Here is a 19222-nt window from a genome sequence, read left to right as displayed (position 1 = left end):
ACCCAAACCCGGGAACCCTGGGCGTACTGTCTCCAAGCCCTTCACACGGTCCCAGGCGCCCTTCTGCCTCTGTGTTAAGTCCCCCGCGGCCGAAGCACTCTCCAAAGAGGTATGCCGGGGCTAGGACTTGGCCGGCTGGGGCCCCGCGCCTGGAAAGAGGGCCTGGCACACAGTGGGCCTTCTCAAAGTGTTAGAACAAATGGGTGAGAGGCCAGCAGACTGCCGATCCTGGTACCCGAGGGCACCCAGCTGCCCTGCGCGCCTTCCCGGCCCGGGCGCGGGAGCGGCGAGGGCGGGAGGCTTGGCTGTGCTTCTCCCGCCGCCTGGTGCAAACTTTCAAAAGATGCGGCGGCCGCGGCCCCGCCCCTGCACTGTTGGAGGCGGTGGGAGGCGGGGGCGGAGCCGGCGGGCCCGGGCCGGTGGCTCCGCCTCCTCCTCCCGCAGGCGCCGCCGCCGCCTCCCTCCCGGCTACCGCCCCAGCTGCCGCCCGCCGGCTCGCCAGTGCAGCGGCGATGCCCCGGAGCGTCGACCCCGGTCCTGGTCTCTGGCCCGCCGCGTAATTAGCCTCCGCGCGCCCAGAGCGCGCCGCCGCCAACGCCGCGCCCGACGCAGCGATGGGCAACACGGTGCACCGGACCCTGCCAGGTACGCCGGGGAGCCCTGCCCGGGAGGCGGGCGCCGGGCTTCTCTCCTCCGGGGGACCCGCTGGGTGACTCTGGAGAGCCACCCCACGCTCCTTGGAGCCCTCGGCGCGCAGCGGGCTGGAGTCTCCGGTACCTCCCGGACCCCAGCTCGGCGCGCGCCCCGCGGCTGGGCTTTGCGCCCCGGGAGGGCGGGTACCGCGTCCTGGTTACCTTGGGGACCCCAGTCCTCATTCTCCTGGCTTTGGCCAGATGCGCAAAAAGGGCCGCTGGGGCGATGCCGCGCGCCCCCTCGCCTTTGTTCCAGCCCGAGGGCGCTGATGAGCAAACTCAAGGCGACCTGGGTGGGGGTGACTGGAGCCGGGCTCGCCAGGGCTTCCGACGGTCAGAAGCCACCCGTGGTGCCGAGACTGCAGCTGCCGAGAATGAGGGGTGCTCGCAGGGGCACCCCAGTTTCCAGCCTCCCAGCGCCCCCGCGGCGCATGCTGCCTTGCTTTGGCCACGTTCCCACGCCCACCCCGGTTGCGCCCCCCTCTGGTGTCCGCTCCACTGGGGACTCCTTCGCCCCCTCGGAGTCGCTGCTGTAGATCGCATCGCCCCCTAGTTAAAATCAACCCCAGAATTTCTGGGACCGGAGTGAGGGGATCCGGAGCAGGGTAACGGGGTAGGAGGAGGCCTTACTGGAAAATACATGATAATTGTGGGAACAGATCAGCGGTCCCGCGCCCGCGCGCGCCCGTGGAGGCTCAGTGCCCAGCACTTTGCATACCCCAGCTCGGTATGCAAAGAAGCTTCGCGATAAAGATGTGTATCCCAGTTTTACAAATAAAAAAAATTGAGTGTCAGAAGAGGTGAAATGACTCACCCAAGGTCACACAGCTAGTAGTGGGAGAATCTGGAGTGGGACCTGTGTCTCTCTGCCCTCCCTCCCCTCACACGCCCAAGTATTTAGAAGTATTTTGTCTTAAGGCTGGGCCTTTGGAGCATCCTTTGGGCAAAAGGTGAGAGGAGTGTGTGTGTGTTTAAAGCACAAAGGCTCGGCTCAATGGGGAAGCAAGTCAGCTGTGAGGTTAATTTAGTGTGAGGTTCCAGAAGAGGGACATATCACCCCATCTCTGCTATAACACTCCCATATAGCTCTCCTTCTAGGCATTACATGCTCTTAAAGGATAACTTCCCCTGGAGCGGGTTGAAATGGACAGTGCTGAGCCCAGGATTCCCAGGGTCAGCTTATGGAAGAGGAGCCAGCTCCTACTTTACAAGCCTCTGAGCAGCTGCACTCAAACGTTCAAATTCCCAGAGAGCTGAAATCATCAGCAGAGTCACCAGCCAGTCAGTGGCAGAGGTGGGATTAGAACCCAGATCTGCTTACTGGAGGATGGCCTCTACCTCCTGTGGACAGGGCTATTGCCAGGTTGGGTGAGAACCCACCCGCCGGTCAGGAGATATCTGGGGATGTTGGCAAATAGGGCAGCAGATATTCTCGCCACAAAGACTCTGGGATGAGGCACCTCAGCACAGGCCCCTTTGCTTGGTTTCTTAATTTAAAAATGTTTATACTATTCTAGTAAAAAGCCATTCTGCCACCTGTGGGTCAGCCTTGGGGTGCGTAAAGGGACAGACACACGCCAGGCAGGCTAAATATAGCTGGTGATTTATGTATTCTCCATCCCTCTCAACTCTCTCTCTGTGGGCTGGGCCACCCTAGGCTGGGAGCCGGCAGTTAAGGTTGGTTACCCACTGCAGTGTCTAAGTATGGGGAATTCAGACTCTCCTCTGGGGCTTGAAGCTTGCACTGAGTTTGAGGAAGGGGTCAGAACTGGAATTCTTGAGTCACATCGGGTGGCAGGTGCCAAGAATATGAAGGGCCGTTAATTGTTTTCCGACCTACCAGTATGAGTTTCTTGCACACCCTATGCTGTTTTTTGTACCTCTATGCTTGGCATGTGACGGTCCCCACGCATGGACTGTCCTTTCTTGTCTAGTCTGCCTTTCAAAATCCAGTTGTGGTTACCTCCTCCAGGAAGCCTTCCCTGACCACCCACAGTCTCATCCTTTGCTCTGCTACCTGGATACCTGAAGTCCTTTCCTGCTCATCGTTGCAATGACTGCATTGTCATTGCCTGTCTCTGTGACTCGTTGGGGTTCCCTGAGGACAGAGCCCTTGTCTTGATCATCTTGTATCCCTGGTTGCCCATCCCAGAGACTGGTGCCTGGCAAGGGCTCAAAAACTGGTGGTGGAGCTCGAATGTTGCCTGAATCTTAGGCTGAAGGAACACTTGGCACAGTCTTGCCCTGTAGAATCCTTGTGCTTTCTTTCTCAGGAAAAGGACACATGCGTGGGGTTCTTTCTGCGGGACTTGAAATAGAGAGCTGGCATTTGCTGAGCACCTGGATTCCATGCCAGGCTTCCTGCATATGTGGCTTCATTTACACGCCAAGCATGCTTCTCCTCAAGGCTCTGCACTTCCGCATCCCTCTCCCCGGCACATTCTTCTGCCCTCCTCCCCATGGCCCCCACCAGGATTCCCTGGGGTCTCTGCTTGAATGAGGGGCCTGCTGTTGCCACCAACCCCACTCCTTTGACCCAGCTTTAAGTTTCTCCTTAGCATGTGTCACTATGCGACACGCTGTATGTGTAGTTAGCAGTTTCTTGTCTGTCTCCCCCAGGGAGATTTTGTGTTTTATTCACTGCTATACGTTTAGCACCTGGAGCAGTGGCTAGTACAGAGTAAATGTTCAGTAAGTACGTGTTGGATGGGATGAATGGACGAATTTAATTCTTCTAACATCCCTCAATGTAGGCATTATCGTCTCCGTATTACAGTTGAGAAGCCAAGGCTCAGAGAGGTAAAGTGGCTTGTCTCAGGTCACACAGTTCACCTAGTTGGCAGAACTGGGATTGAAATCTAGGTTAACTTAGCTCCAAAGTCCTTCATTCTTATTCTGACATGCTGTGGCCTCCCAGCCCGTGATTTAGATAACATTTATTGGGTTCCCCGCCATGCACGTGGCATGCTATGCTATACAATAAGGAAATGCCAAAGAAAGGGAAGGTTCTTTATGATCAATTGCGGAAGCCTCTTGTCAGCTCTTGCAAAGCGCATCAGCATATTCAGAGAAATGCCCTTTAAACAGAACCGTGCAGCACAGGACCTCATATCTACTAAGCTCCTACTGTGTGCTCTACATTCTCTTTCCAGTTGCAACTCAACCCTGCAAAGTAAGGTGCCGTTCTCCTCCATTTTAAAGAGATTAAGACACTTTGCATACAGTTAGGCAGTGGCAAAGCTGGGCTTAGAAGACTGAGACCTGTCTGACCCCTAATGCCCTGTAGTCCTTCTCTCTCGAGTCCGTTAGCCTCCATCTGGGTATTTGAAGGGAGAAAAAAAGTGTAAGCAGGTGGAGATAGGGGAGGGCAGCATTCCAGGATGAGAGTGAGGGGAGGTGGAGGGAGGGACTCATCCTCTTCTTCTCCTAACAGCACATTCCAATCCCTTCCTTCTCGCCTCTTGGGCTCGCCCGCAGCTCTGGTTGGAGAATACACTAAATTCAAACAACAGGTTGGGTTTAATCATTAAGTCGGCCCACACTTGACCAAACCAACAGCTTTTTCGTATTAGCTCAATAACCGGGCATCCCGGAGCTTTGGAGTGAGGAAAGTGTGTTGATCCCGCTCTATACCAAGCCCTTGGTCAAGGGCTTTACCCACAGTACCTATTTGAAATCCTCATAACAACCCTTCAGAGGGACTATATTTATCCCCATTTTACAGGGCAGCAAGTGGAGGCTCAGAGAGGTCAAGGACACAGAGTAAGGGGAGAAGCAGCCTCCCCTAACCTACGTGGACAGTCTGTAAGTGCTGCATCCAGACAAAGAAGCACTCGCCTACCCCGGACACTCTGACATCCTCCCTTGCAGAGCCCATTTCTCTTTTTGGCCCAGATAAGGGGCCATGTGGATGCTGAGCCTACCCGGGACACATCTGCTGCTCCCTGGCTTCCTATCAGCCATGGGTGGTGTTGCTCCCAGGGCCTGGCAGCCACTGTTTTCCCTGGATCTGGACTTTCTCAGCTCTTGGGAGGACAGCGACCCTTGTCACCCTCCTTCCAGCCATGGCAATACTGCATGGATGGCCTATGGAGTGATGTTGCCTTTTCTCTTTCTACCTCTCCTCCCCCTTCCCCAGTCACAACTTCACGTTCAGTTGGGCTTTACCTTGCTTGTCTTGTCCCATCTTCCTCCCTTCCACCAGGTCATTAAGAGCCACCTCTATCAGTGATTCTGTAGAATCAGAATCGCCTGCTACCCTCATGAGCTGGCCCTAGTGGAAGGGGCCAACATGCTCTAACAGAACGGGGCACCCATTTGGTCACATCACTAGAGAGCACAAGGTACTGCTATGCTGTGACTCAGAGAGGGAAAGTAAGCACCCAACACTCCAAGCAAGGCCTGGCCACCAGACCGTGTGGTCTCTCCACCGTGGGTTGTGACCGGCTGTAAAAAAAATCTTTAATGACATAGAATTTTAAAAATCTGGTGCATTTATGTAGTAAGAGTATTTTTGCCTCAGAAACTTTTGTTTCAGTTGCGCATGCAGGTGTGTGTGAGATGTGTGTTTTGGCTTTGCCATGTAAAATGCATTTCTTTCCCTGGGTCACAGCGGGAGCCGTTGAGAGTTGGAAGGCCCTTGGCCTATAGCAGTGCAAGGCTGGTGTTATGGTGTTAGACTCAGATCTTAGAGTCAAGCTGCCTGGGTTTAAATTTCAGCTCGGCCAATTCCCAATGGCATGACCTCTCTCTGCCTCAGTTTCCTCACAGGGAGACTAGGGGTAGCTCCTTCACGGTTGGTGGGTGTGGGAATTACGTGGAATAGAGAAAGTGAGGGTTCAACACATGCCCAGGATGGTAGCCGTCGTGGTTCTGGGAAGAGAGGCCTCGGGCCTGCTCCTGGGGTGCCTGCACAGGGCTGGCTGACAGGTGCCCTTCACTCCTTGCCTTGAAAACCCTGCCCCAGGTGACCACAAGCCTCAAACCAAGGGGCTGAAGATGGGGAGGCACCCCTTTCCTGTCTACTGACAGCAATTCCCAAGGGTTCCTTGGGCTGTTTCCTGAACACCTGATTTCTGCTAAGAAGGGTCTGCCCGGTGGGTTGCATTTACAGTTCTCCTGTGTTCACCAAACCTCCAGGCCAGGCTCCATGCTGGGCAGGGGAACACAGCCTGGGTTTAGGGACTCAAGTTCTAGCAGGAGAGACCAATAAGGACACAGCAGTTACAGTACATGGTCGGGGGGAAGCTCAGGGAGTTGTGAGAGCCCAGAAGATGCAGGGGAGGCTTCCTGGAGGAGGTGCGCTCTGTCTAGCTGAGCCTGGAAAGAAGAGACATCAGCTAGAAGGGAGTGAGAAAGGCTGTTCAGGGCACCATGTGCAAAGGCCTGAGGGAGGGGGAGCAGCACAGGTATGAGGAGCTGTGGAGTTCCAGTGCAAATGGGGTGGGATGTGGGGTCACAGCAGTGGGAAAGTCTGGAGGCGGGGGCCAGGGGTAAGAGGAGGCTTCTTGTAGGCCAGGCTGCAGTCAGGAGGCTTGGATTTCTCAGCTGCCACACTCCCAACCAGGATAATGTGCTGTGTTTGCCAGCAGGGCCATAGCATTTTCCCTGGGCTGGACCTCAAGGGCCGCTCAGAACAGGCCGTTTAATCTCCCCCATGGAGAAGAGTCAGCTCTGCTTCTCTTTTGGACCAAAGGGCTTTCTGTACTTATGGTGCTCTCTGAGGGCTTAAAATAGAAGCCCAGAAGCCAGGTGTGTGGTTAGAGCTTAAAGCAGAGAGGGAAGAGGGAGGGCGCCAGGTCGCAGCCTGGCAGGTAGCACACGCTCACCTGGGCAGCGTTGCGGGGTGGTCCGAGTTTCTGCACACCTGCCCCGCACTAGGCCCTTTATTCCATCCCGTTGAAACCATCGTGAGAGCCTTGCGAGGCAGTCTTCTCATGTTACAGAAGGGGAAACTGAGGCTCAGAGGGGTAGTAAGATCTGCCCGGCCCAGGTGGCCAGGAAGTGGCAGAGCGAATTGGATCCCAGGCATGCTGGGCACCACACTCCTTCCCCTCCATCCCATGGGGCACTGCACCCTGGGGCCTCCTGGGGCTGCTCTTGCTGACTTGCTGCTGCCCCTTGTCCTCGTCCTGAGCACCTGAGCCCCACCCTTCTTGCAGGTGCACTCCCTTTGCCCTCTGAAGATGAATTACTTCTGTCCACAGCCGCCAAAATGAAGCTGTGCCTAGAGAAGCCCCCTGCCCCTGCCCACCTCACCCCAGGCCTATAGACTCTGGAACTCAAAAGCTGGATGTGGCCTCTGGGAATCTTGCCTGAGAGGAGAAGGGGTGAGCTTGAGTTCTGTGCTCCTTCTTCCTGCCCAACTAGGACTCAGGCTCCTGACTCTCTGCCCGGTAAAAACTGGCCCATGCCACCACCCCCAGCCCCCAGTGGCAAGCATCACAGTACTCCCAATGCCTTCCTCGGGCCCAGGGTGCTCACAGGCCTTCCCCCATCCCGGACCTCCAGGCAGCCCCTCCAGCCAGTGAGCAAGGGCCCAGGTGGGGGTGAGAGCCCTTTGTCATCCAGGCCCACGTCTGTCCTGCAGGTGAGAAGCGTCCTGTCCCCATGCTGTGCCCCCAGCAGCAGCAGATTAACCGCACAGGCTGGAGTCCTTCCTTCTTGGTTCTGAGTCTGGTCCTCTCCCCTTTTTAGCCAGACAAGTGACATAACCTCTCTAAGCCTCGGTTTCCTCTTCTACAGAAAGGGGAGAATGATGTTACCTGTCAGGCATGCCAAGTGTCCAGCAGGTACTAAGTGCTCACACGTAGCACCTGCTAGGACTGTGTATTCACTGGGAGATGGGCCCCTCCTCCACACTGATCTTAGGATTGGGTGCTCTCAAGGGAGACAGACACTAACCACTAACTTGTATCACATAGCCCATCTGTGCCAGACAGTGTTCTCAGCAGGTACGTCCATGCCTTTCAGGACAAGCCCTGTGAGATGGCTCCTATTATTAGTGCCCCAACTCTTGGGAGAACGTAGGCACAGAGAGGGAAGGTAACTTCCCCAGGGAGCACGGCTCAAGCAGTCCAACAAGATTCCAGCTAGAGGGAAGGAACGTCAGTGTGGAAGGAAATGTTGGGTCAGGGTGGAGGGTTCCCATGGAGGACGTTTCCATTTGCACTGGAAGCCTTCATCATATCTGGCAGAAATCTGTAAGCATTTAGAAATCTTGGCAGGTTCATTTTTAATTGCTCACCTAGTTCTTCTACTTTTCTTTGTCTCACATCGCACCTCTAGGCATGGCAGGGTGGGGGCCCTCTCCAGGCAGCCTGTGGGTTCACCATGGGGATTCCCAGCAGATAGTCCCCAAGGTCTGGTGTGCGAATCTCCAACTCCCTGCCAAGGCAGGTCAGGGGAGAGCTGATGCCCTGAGGGCTTTCTGGGCAGCAAATCAAAGGCCGTGCCGTCCCCAGGGAAGCAAAGACTCTCCAGCAACACAGTCTGGGGGGCCGTGGCGGCCTGAGAGCCGCCTGCAGACCTGAAGGGGAAGGGGGCACGGTGGACCCAGTGCAGACATGACCAGTGTGTAGACATCAAAGGAGAGCAGATTCCAGTTCAGCCAAAGGAGGAACTAACTGCAGGAACTGTCTGGAACTGGAAAGCGGGGAGAGCGTGCCTGTCACTGGAGTACACAGGTAATTAGCCAAGCTGGGACTTGACATGGTTCTTGCAGAGGCCCTGGAGTATCCAATGCATCTCAGATGAATTATCCACGAAGACACCTTTTGACCCTGGGGTCTTCCAGGGAATGCCTTCCAGCGCCCATCTACCCAACTCCTGCAGAGCCCTTCACTTTTTTTTTTTTTTTTTTTTTTTTTTTTGAGACAGAGTCTTGTTCTGTTGCCCAGGCTGGAGTGCAGTGGTGCAGTCTTAGCTCACTGCAACCTTTGCCTCCCGGGTTCAAGCAATTCTCCTGCCTCAACCTCCCGAGTAGCTGAGACTACAGGCACCCGCCAACACACCCGGCTAAATTTTGTATTTTTAGTAGAGATGGGGTTTCACCATGTTGGTCAGGCTGGCCTTGAACTCCTGACCTCAGGTGATCCACCCACCTTGGCCTCCCGAAGTGCTGGGATTACAGGTGTGAGCCACCACTCTTGCCTGGCACCCTTCACATCTTTCACTTAGACAGTCGTCCCCCTTTCAGTTCTACATGGTGGAGGGTTTAGCCCCACTTTATAGATCAGGACATATAAGGCACAGGACAGTGACGCCACCTGCCTCAGCCCAGTTCTCATACCTCCCTGTGTCCACCCAGCCTCAGAACTTTCAGATAGCCTCAGGTGTTTCTGAGCAGAGTTTGGGACAGCCATCCCAGGACCGCAGACCCAGCAAACTCATCCCTTCTTCTCCTTTCATCTTCTTATTACCAGGACTCAGGGCCACCCAGAGCTGGCCGCTAGCCTCCCTTCTAGGCAAGGGGGGAAAGTTCTTTAATGACTAAGCCACTTGGGGAAATGGGTGGGGTCGAGGTGTCTTGGGCAGTATTGGCACTTGGCAGAATGCCCACAGCTATTAAACAGTGTATTTTGTTTACATCCTCAACATTACACGTTGTTTATATCACAATTGCATCCCTCAGGCACGTGTTTTCTTTCCTTTTGCTACAAGGATGGATTTATGAGATGGGTCTGCGCTGTACTCCGTGTCTCCATTGTCAGGTCTGCCTGGTAACTTTCCAGTCCAAACAAGCAGGTCTCCATGTCTCAGAAAAGCTTCCCTTCCCTAAAAGTTTGGGCCATTCAAGGGCAGGAGATGGCAGAGTGGAATTTCCATGTCTCTGCAGGAGCTTCAGCCCTGCAGATAGGTCACTCAGGGGCTCTGTTCCCAGGACCAGAGGGTGCTCAGAATCCCCGTCCCAGCTCCCACGTGGCAGATGGGGATACTGAGGACCAGAGCCTGGCACAAGGTCACCAGGTGATTACAAATGGGGTCTTTCGCTGGAATCTCAAGAAAAGTGGTGGAAAGAGGGTTGGTTTGGAGGCAGTCCCAAGTTTGAATCTCAGTTCCACTGTCTCTAAGCTATATGATCCTGGGCAAGTCTATTCCTCTCTGAGCTGTGTTATATATAAAGTTTCGGTGCCGCAAAAGGAATAGCACTCAAATATAACATTTTCTTAATTCTCAGCAAGGCAAGTTACTTCTATAGAAGGGTACGCCCTTACAGATGGAGCAATGGTGAGCGCACACTTGGACAAGGGAGGGGAAGGGGTTCTCATCCCTGACGCATGTGACCCCTGCTGCTGTGTCGTTCCCCTATTGGCTAGGATTAGACCGCACAGGCTAAACTAATTCCGACTGGCTAATTAAAAGAGAATGAGGGGGTGAGTGCTTTGGCAGGAGTCAGGGCAGAGCAGGTAGCAGGTAATTGTAATGAGTTAGGGTGGAGCAGGTGATCAGAACGAGTTAGGGTGGAGCCTGCGATCGAAGTGAATTAGGGTGGAGTAGGTAATCGAAAAAGGTTGCTTTACAAGGAAGTTTAAAAGTAGAAGGCAAAGAATTGAACATACTGACATATTATTTGAAAAGAAATTTAGAACTCATATCTAACAACCCCTCCCCTTGTATTTCCTTACAGCTTTCTTTTCAAACTTTTTTTTTTTTTTTTTTTTTTTTTTTACCATGTCTTGGCTTAGTTCTGCTTGATTTTCCAAAAGCAGTAGCTTCTCTGGATAAGGTGGAGGATAGTTAAGTGAGGTTTTAGTTAGTGCTGTTTTTATGAGCCTTTGCATCAACTTACGGATGCATGGTATGACATAGCACCTGACAAGACGAAGTACACCTATTATGGCTGCGAGGGAAATAAGAATTGAGGGTATTATTCCTTTCCATTTACCGAATTACTTTTTTAGCCATCCTATAAAGGGATCATTTACCCGAGTTGCTGGCTAACTCAATGGATAGAGCAGTCAGACCTTGCAATGCCTTTGTTATACTTCCATTAGGGGCGCTGTTGTTTGGGATAAAGGTGCAACATTGAGTTTTAATCATGACGCAAACTCTTCCTCTTTCTGCTAATATGTCTAAGGCTATCGTATTTTCCTAAGCCATCTGGCTAGTAGCCCCTATTTGTTCAGCTATTTCTTTAACAGCATCTCTACTGTAGTTAATAAATCGCTGTTGGTTGTAATAGATGTAGTTTATCTAATCTACATTTTTATTAACTGTCACCCACCAAAATATTGACTCAAATCCTGCAGCTATTTGATTTCGGGCTTTAAATTGATCTGGTATTCCCCATGGGACTCCAATTGCATCTAAATAGATGCGAGAGTCAAAAGACCCATAGGGCTTCTCTTGCTTTACGATGTCTTGTTTTTCCTCCCACTGGTGGATGAAATGCCAGGGTGAAAGGGATAGCCAATTGGACTAAAGCACAAGTGCCACTCCAGTTATTCAGCAGAGTGTCCGGTAAAGGTCCACCACAATACCACCGTACATCCGCTCTGGGATGAACAAGGGCTGACTTATTGGTAAGCTCTTGAAAGTTCTTAAGCTCACTGCATCCCTTCAGGTCTCCAAGGAAGGCTGAGTTTCTTCTCTGTCATGATAGACACGAAGTGAACTTCGTGTTGGGACATGGAAGCTGGATGGCCCTCGGGGGCTGACCCGCAGGGTGCTGGACTTCGGGATATAGCAGAGAGAGAGCTTGGCACCACTTATTACTTCAGAGTAGAATCCTGGAAAAGAGCTACCATGCAGCCCATGCCTGGTCGACTAGAGGACCACCTTAGTGGAAAGGGGACAATTTGGGCCTCTGGCCTGCCATGTACACAAGCATAACAATTGCTTTTGTTTAACGTGCAGACGGAATATTTGATCCATTCCAACCAGACATTTGCATCTTGATATTCTAATTGCCAACGTTTGTTTTAAGTCTCTAACTTCTGTGATCCTCTAGCAAAATGAATGTATGGCTTTTAGGAAATCACAAAAGCCGGTTGGGGCAGTCCATCTTTGCTCTTTACTAGTCCATAGAACGTTGGACCAACTATGGCATAAAAGCTCTACATCAGGGGGCAAGACTCCTAGTTGACACTGGGGTCTTTATAGAAATCTTCCCAGATTAAATGGTCCCAATTTACTAATGCCCAGTCTGAAGAAAGTCAGGAGGGACAGAGGTACTTTTCTGAAGTAGAGAGCCGTCTTTGACTTGGCAAGTCCCCACAGGGTATGACAAGGCAAGCATTGAACGCAATAGTTTGAGGTGAAATTGACTTGGTTTTATTAATAACTAGATGGTCAGCAATAGAGCGAGGAAGAAGAAAGATTAATAGAATAGATGAAAGAGTTTAGCTTTAGTTTGGTAGGGTTTTCCCCTGGGACTATGGCCCACGACTCTGGAGGGGGTGGCACTTTCTTGACTCAAGTGTGATGAGTCCATCCCTTTTTCACTGTACAAACAGCTGTCTTGGTGGTTAGCAGCACAAGGCAGGGTCCTTCCCAGGCTGGCTTGAGTTTTCCTTCTTTCCATCCTTTGATGAGAACGTGATCTTCAGGTTGGTGCTGGTTTACCGGAAATTCTAGGGGTGGTACATGTGCTAAAAGACTTTTAGTTTTGAGGGAAAGGAAAGTGGGAGATAAACCAAGTATGTAATTTCTAAGAAATTGACCTTTTGTTTTAAATGTGGGGACATCAGCAGTGGACTTTATAGTGCTTGGTGCCTTCTTACTGAGAAATTTCCTTTATCACCTATTTTTATTAGTTTTTAGACCGAAGAAATCCAAACACCATTTTATATTTGACAATGCTTCCTGTATGATTTTTATACCAGATAAGCTAAATTTCACTTTTATATTAGTGTGTCAATGTTAAACTTCGTTTTAATAAAACTTTGTAGACATTTAATTTTTAATGTCTGACCATAAGGTAAGATTTTTATAGACTCTTTTTAACCTTTTATAATTTTTGTTAAAGAGCAGGTTCGTGCTTTAAGAAAAACCCGTTGTGTTATTTTAATGTCCAGTTCACAGAAAAACTGGATGATACCCTTTTAACTTTAGCCAATATGTTTACACACAGAATTTCCTTTACAATTAACATTTTAAAACTTGCTTAAACCTTCAAAACAAAAAAAATTTTTACCCTTTTAATGTAGGTAAAAATCCACATTCTTATGCCTCTTTATAATCCTTTTACTAAAAGTATATTTTACTTTCCTTATACACCTTGCACATCAACTTTTTTCAATAGTTTTACATTCAGGAGGCCTAATTACTTTTAAATTATATGACATTTCTTGCATAAATTCCTTTTTATAACTTTTTTTATTTCATGTCTTTCACAGACAATTCTTCAACATGCCTCAACTTTCTGACTTATTGCAAACATCTCTTTCTTTAAACAACCAGTTATTTTAGGACAATAATTTACCATATAACATTCTTTTTACATAAATTCTCCTCCCAACTTTTTTTTTTCCCCTAAAGATGATAACCATTCTTTTCCAAAGCAAACTTCCTTCATGTCTGTGGACTAGACTGCCTAAGGCCATAAGATTAGAAGTTAGGATAATACATGTTACATTGTTAACTTTTAGCAAATTTTACTTTTATTGAAACCTTGTTAAGTTTGGGATTTCAATTATCCTTTGCTGTTAATAAGACCTTGTTTAGTCCAAATTAACTTAGAATTGGTATAGATGGTTCCTTCCTGGTTCAGTAAGTACTTTAAGGCTTGGTTGAGTAGAAACAGCTGGCACTTTGAGCAGACCAATTATTAGGCAATTTTCCTAACTCTGCTTCTACAAGAGTTTCCTTATCAATTACTGAATACCTATTGTGTCTTTTTCCCTCAATCACCTGGGAGGAACCATCTATCCTCCAGTCCTGAAGGGAGCTCCTCCTAGGTCTGGTCACACCTTTTTATGGTAATTAAGATTTAGATCCCCTGTTAGGAAACCTGCTGGGTTAAGGGAATTATCAGTGGTTAATGTTAAATCATCTAACAGAATAGCCCCATACTTTAAGATTTTTTAGTTAAGCTATTTTTGACTTAGGATAGTTCTGAACTGGTGAGGTGTGCTCACAATGAGGTTTCCTCTAAAAGCTATTTTTCTACTTTTTTCTGTTAGCAAAGCCGTTGCCACTACAGATTGAATATATTTGGGCCATCCGCAGGGTACTGGGTTAAGGATTTTTGATAAGAAGGCTACGGGTTGTCAGTGGCCTCAGTGCTTTTGGGCTACGCCCTTGTTTACACTGATAACAAAGTGGTATTGGAGTGTTATAGGGTCACAGAGAAGACCTTTAATTATCAATTATAGGTTCTAAATTTACCTTGGCTTTTAAAGGAATAGGGTACACTTTTTTTCCTAACTACTTGTATATCTCTCACTTTCTCTTTGACTTTCTGACTCCATCTTTGTCTCTATTCCTCTCTCTTTCCCCTCTCTCTTTTTCTCTCCTCTCTCGGCTGGTCTTTCCTTGCCTCTGCCAGCCGCTTAGGCTATTCTCCCCTCTCCTTCCTCTTCACCTAGGGAAGGGACCGGAGGGAGTGGAGCTACTCTTTCTTCCCCCAAGAAGAAATGGGGGGTTTGTGTGAGGTTCAACCCTTGAAATTAGCAGAAGGCTGAACCCCTCAAACCAGGGATGTCTCGCCTTGCCTGTCCCGGAAGGCTCAACCCCTCAAACCAGGGGGTGTCTTGCCTTCCTCGTCCTGGGAGGTTGACCTGTTTCCCCCCTTTCCCCCTCTGAAGGTCCTTTGCACACTTCCCACTCGTGCTGTCCTCTCTGGCTGCTCCCCAAGGGAGAATTAGGCCCCTCTTAGTGTTGGTGTGCTGGTATAAATCCTACGGCAGGATCCACCCTAAGCCATATGAGGTAGCTACAGAACCGTGAAGAGGACCCACTTACTCCGTCCAGCAGTAGGACTTGTCACCATCCACACAAACACCACCGCAAGCAGGGTGGTTGGTGATCATTCACGCACACACATTTAGCCCTCCAGAATTTGGCCACCAAGGAAGTACTTTACCGGCTCCTGCAGCTCTCCTTCCTTGGTCTGTGCACAGTTGTCGCCACAGTATGTGAGGATCCTTTAAGCTAGGTTGCTGGCCAGTGTTTTGGGGTTTTTTCTTTTTTTCCGCATTGCTGAGAGCTCAGGTTATTCCTCGCACTGGGTGGGTCTTATTTCTCACCCTTGAGACTGCCATAGTAGGGTGGGGTGCACCTCCTCATGAGAACCAGAGACTGCCCCCGGAGGGGAATATAATCACGGGCGAGCCCCCAAATTGTTATATGTAAAGTTTCGGTGCCGCAAAAGGAATAGCACTCAAATATAACATTTTCTTTTTAATTCTCAGCAAGACAAGTTACTTCATAGAAGGGTACGCCCTTACAGATGGAGCAATGGTGAGCGCACACTTGGACGAGGGGAAGGGGTTCTTATCCCTGACGCACGTGGCCCCTGCTGCTGTGTCATTCCCCTATTGGCTAGGATTAGACCGTGCAGGTTAAACTAATTCTGATTGGCTAATTTAAAGAGAATGACGGGGTGAGTGCTTTGGCGGGAGTCAGGGCAGAGCAGGTAGCAGGTAATCGTAATGAGTTAGGGTGGAGCTGGTGATCGGAATGAGTTAGGGTGGAGTAGATAATCGAAAAAGGTTGCTTTACTAGGAAGTTAAGTTTAAAAGTAGAAGGCAAAGAATTGAACATACTGACATATTAATTCTTTGAAAAGAAATTTAAAACTCATATCTAACAACCACCATGTCCTCATCTTTAGGATGGGGATAATGACAATCCCTTCCTCCCTCATGGGGCTGTGATGATGAATAAATAGGAGATTCTAGGAGAAGTCCAAATCCAGCACAAGCTGGGAACTCTGTAAGTGGCCATTACCTTTTCTCCTTGGAGGCAAGGGATCTGTGCTCCCAAAATTGATCTGTGCGGTAGGACCAAATAGTCCTGCTATAGACTATTTGAGTCAGCCCCTCACGTCCCCATGATAGATGACTGGTTGGCTAGGGAAGCAATTCTGCACGAGAACCAACAGCATGCACTCGGACCTGAGTCGAATCCTCACCCTGCTGCTTATCTGCCTCATGAACTTGTGCCAGCCCCTTACCCTCTCTGGGCCTAATGTCCCTATCTGTGAAATGGGCTCATAGGGCTATAGAGAGGCCCAGTGAACCAAGGACTGTCAGATCGCCAGAACTTAGCACACACGGGATGGAGATTCTAATCAGGGCTCCTGTGGGTGGAGGATTACCCAGGTGCCGAGGCAAGAGACTGAAGGCACATACTGTTTCAGTATAATAAAGAAAATAGTTAGAATAAGAATAGTCATAATACAAATTAGATATAGAGATGATCATGGACAATTATCAATCATTATTATAAACATTATTAATCATTAGCTTTTAATATTACTCTTTGTTGCATTGCTAATATAACCTAGGAATAACCACTGGGTATAGGGTCAGGTGCTGAAGGGACATTGGGAGAAGTGACCTAGAAGGCAAGAGGTGAGCCTTCTGTCACGCAGGCATAAGGGCCGCTTGAGGGCTCCTTGGTCAAGTGGTAACGCCAGTGTCTGGGAAGGCACCTGTTACTTAGCCGACCGCGAAAGGGAGTCTCCTTTCCTTGGAGGAGTCAGGTCACACTCTGCTCCACCAGCTTCTTGTGGAAGGCTGGATATTATCCAGGCCTGCCCGCAGTCATCTGGAGGCCTAAACCCCTCCCTGTGGTGCTGTGCTTCAATGGTCACACTCCTCGTCCCTTTCATGTTCCTCCCATACTCCTGGTTCCTCTTTGAAGTTCGTAGTAAGTAGATAGTGGTAGAAGGAATAGTGCAAGTCTTTGATGTTTCTTATAAGTGCATAGAAGAAAACGCTGACATATGCTGCCTTCTCTCTCTGCTTCACCTACCTAAGAGGGAAGGGTCCCCTGTCCAGTGATCACATGACTTGCTTCACCTTGTCAATCACTTACAAGATTCACCCTCCTTACCCTGCCCCCTTGTCTTGTAGGCAATAAATATCAGCGCGCTCAGCCGTTCGGGGCCACTTACCGGTCTCCGCGTCTTGGTGGTAGTGGTCCCCCTGGGCCCAGCTGTTTTCTCTTTATCTTTTTGTCTTGTGTCTTATTTATTACAATCTCTCGTCTCCACTCATGAGCCATTCAGGCATTTGGGGGAAGCCCTGCGTGGTGGGTGAGGCAGGGAGAGAAGAGAAGGCTGCATCTTCAGAGAGGGATGAGACATGCATCAGAGTTACTTCCTGGGGGGCCTCAGAGCCGAGTGTGGCTGGGAAGATGACATTAGCTGACCTACCTTGTGTCAGGCACTGTGCTGTCCTCCTTCCCTGCAGGAATGACTTCTGCACTTTGCCATCAGGAGCTATAGCATCTTCGTCATAGCCTTGGGAGTCAGGCTGGTATGAGTTCAAACACCCATGCCGCAATTCCTGGTCGTGGGCAGCTCAACCAACCTGTCAGAGCCGCCCTCCTCCCTGGGAGGGGGTCTGGTAGCCATCACCTCCTCCAGCACCGTCAGGAGGTTCCTGCAAGGTCCTGTGGGTGGGGGACCATTGTCCCTTGGGAGGTCTGCCTCTCCCATCAGGCCCTACCCCAATTCTTTTTCAGGCCTCAAGGACACTCAGCCCTGGGGCTCCATCCCCCTGCTGTAATCAGTCACTTTCTTCCTTTTTTAGATGCTTTGCTTATTGTTGGTTCCAAGTTCCGCCAAACTGTGGCCTTTGAGGAGCTCAAAACAAGCTGATTGATGACATCCACCACCACCCCTGCCCCACCTCCAGCCAAAGCTTCCTTCCTGAGACCAAGCCAGGGTATTGCTCACCCTCTGTGCCAGAAGGTGGATTAAGCTACTTATACGTAGTCTAGCTTTTTTCTTGCAGGTCAGGATGTAAGTGAGAGACCTTGGGACCAGCAAACACTTTGCCCAGCTGTTGGGGTGTAAAGAACATTTCCTCAGTCCAGGAGCAAGAACAGCATTGCTCCAGGGGAACTTGGGCCAGTGGGTCTATTGCTCCAAAAATGCTGACTTTCAGGCCCTGCAGGTGCTCTCCTGGGGCTGAAGTTGGGAGCAGCCAGGCTTCTGGGCACCACCCAGGCTGGGGGAGTGGCTGTCCTCAAGGCAAAGAGAAGGAGAAACGGTAGGACTGGCAACCTCAGCCAGCTTATCACTGGGCAGCTGCCAGGGGCTGCCAGGAGGAGAAGCAGGCGCTGAGGGGCAGGACCATGTCAGCCGTTGGAAGAGACGTTCAAAACCTGGACTGTTTTCTTACTCCTGCCATGCTGGGTCACTTTGACTGGCATGGAAGAAATGAAGGCCCAGGGTTTCAATCTCATTTTTCAGAGAGGTGGGTCCACAGGGGTTTCTTCCCTGATCCAAACCTTTCAGCAGCCCCCAGAACCTTCTGGAGGACTTTAACCTCCCCTGCATGGCCTTTAAGACCCTTTGTGATACTGCCCCTGACTCCCACTCCACCCTCCCCTCTCCCTTCTGGCCCATACTCCTCGCAGTTCCCCAGTGCTCTCAGCTGATTCTCATCTCCAGGACTTTGCTGGTGCTGTTCCCTCTGCCTGAAACACACTTCCCCATCCTTTGTCATCCTCCCAGCCCTGCTTCCTCAGTCTGCAAAGCAGCTCCTCTGAGAAGCTGTCGCCGCTGCCCCAGCCCTCCCTGGCCACCACTCTGTGCAGTCATGGGGTCTGCTTATGTCTATCCTTGCAGCTGGTCTCAGCTTGAGGGGGCAGAGACAGTGTGTGACTTGTCAGTGCATGTACCCGGCAGCCAGTGCGGGCCCTGGCCCAGAGCAGATGCTCTGTAAATGTCAGATGAAGGAGGAAGTGATGTACTCGAGAAGGAATGAGGGCACATTCCCCCCACCTCTTACTGCAGTGGGGCCCTAGCCCTGGGAGCCGGCGCCTCTGAAGTTGGAGTTTCCTGGGTCCCTTTATCAAGAAGAGACCTCAGTCAAGGGGCCCGGCAGATCGGAGTCAGCTTGGGAATCCCAGCCCCAGCTGAGCATGCTTTGAGGGGGCATCAGGATGACCTCAGCCCCTGGGAACTCTCGCATCAGAGCCCACTCAAGCTGAGAGGTCTGCCACTTAGGCCTGGATGGAGTGGGCTGTTCTCCCCACAAGCAGCATCACGACCTCTGGCCTCTCTCTGGGATGTCCTTGCAGCTGTTGACGGGGTTTTGTTTGCAAAGCAAAGGCAGCAGAGTGGCAGTTTCCAGCACGGGCTGGCCCTTCTCCCTTGGGGATGCTGGCCAACCAGGCCTCTGAAAAAGGGAACAAAGTCCAGTAAGCTGGTGTCTGTCTCCTGAGTGCCTGTCACTGCCCCATTTGGCAGAGGGGAGGAAGGGTTGGTGATGTTTCTTTTCTTTTTATTTATTTTGAGATGGAGTCTCCCTCTGTCACCCAGGCTGGAGTGTAGTGGCGCGATCTCAGCTCACTGCAACCTCTGCCTCCTGGGTTCAAGTGATTCTCCTGCCCCAGCCTCCCGAGTAGCT

The 19222-nt window shown here is 50.7% G+C and overlaps 1 protein-coding gene across 1 annotated transcript in view; it reads left to right on the top strand.

Moving 5' to 3' along the window:
- Nucleotides 1-470: 470 nt before the first annotated feature.
- The window catches only part of NEURL1B (neuralized E3 ubiquitin protein ligase 1B), a 49415-nt gene continuing 30663 nt past the window's right edge, over nt 471-19222 (top strand). The window contains exon 1 of the mRNA XM_030825066.1: nt 471-645. Coding sequence (XP_030680926.1) covers nt 615-645 — 31 coding nt within the window. The 5' untranslated portion in view covers nt 471-614. The remainder of the gene's footprint in view (nt 646-19222) is intronic.

The sequence above is a fragment of the Nomascus leucogenys genome, chromosome 2 (assembly GCF_006542625.1).
Source record: "Nomascus leucogenys isolate Asia chromosome 2, Asia_NLE_v1, whole genome shotgun sequence".
NCBI classification, from domain to species: domain Eukaryota; kingdom Metazoa; phylum Chordata; class Mammalia; order Primates; family Hylobatidae; genus Nomascus; species Nomascus leucogenys.
This window is presented reverse-complemented; position numbering and strand designations above follow the sequence as displayed.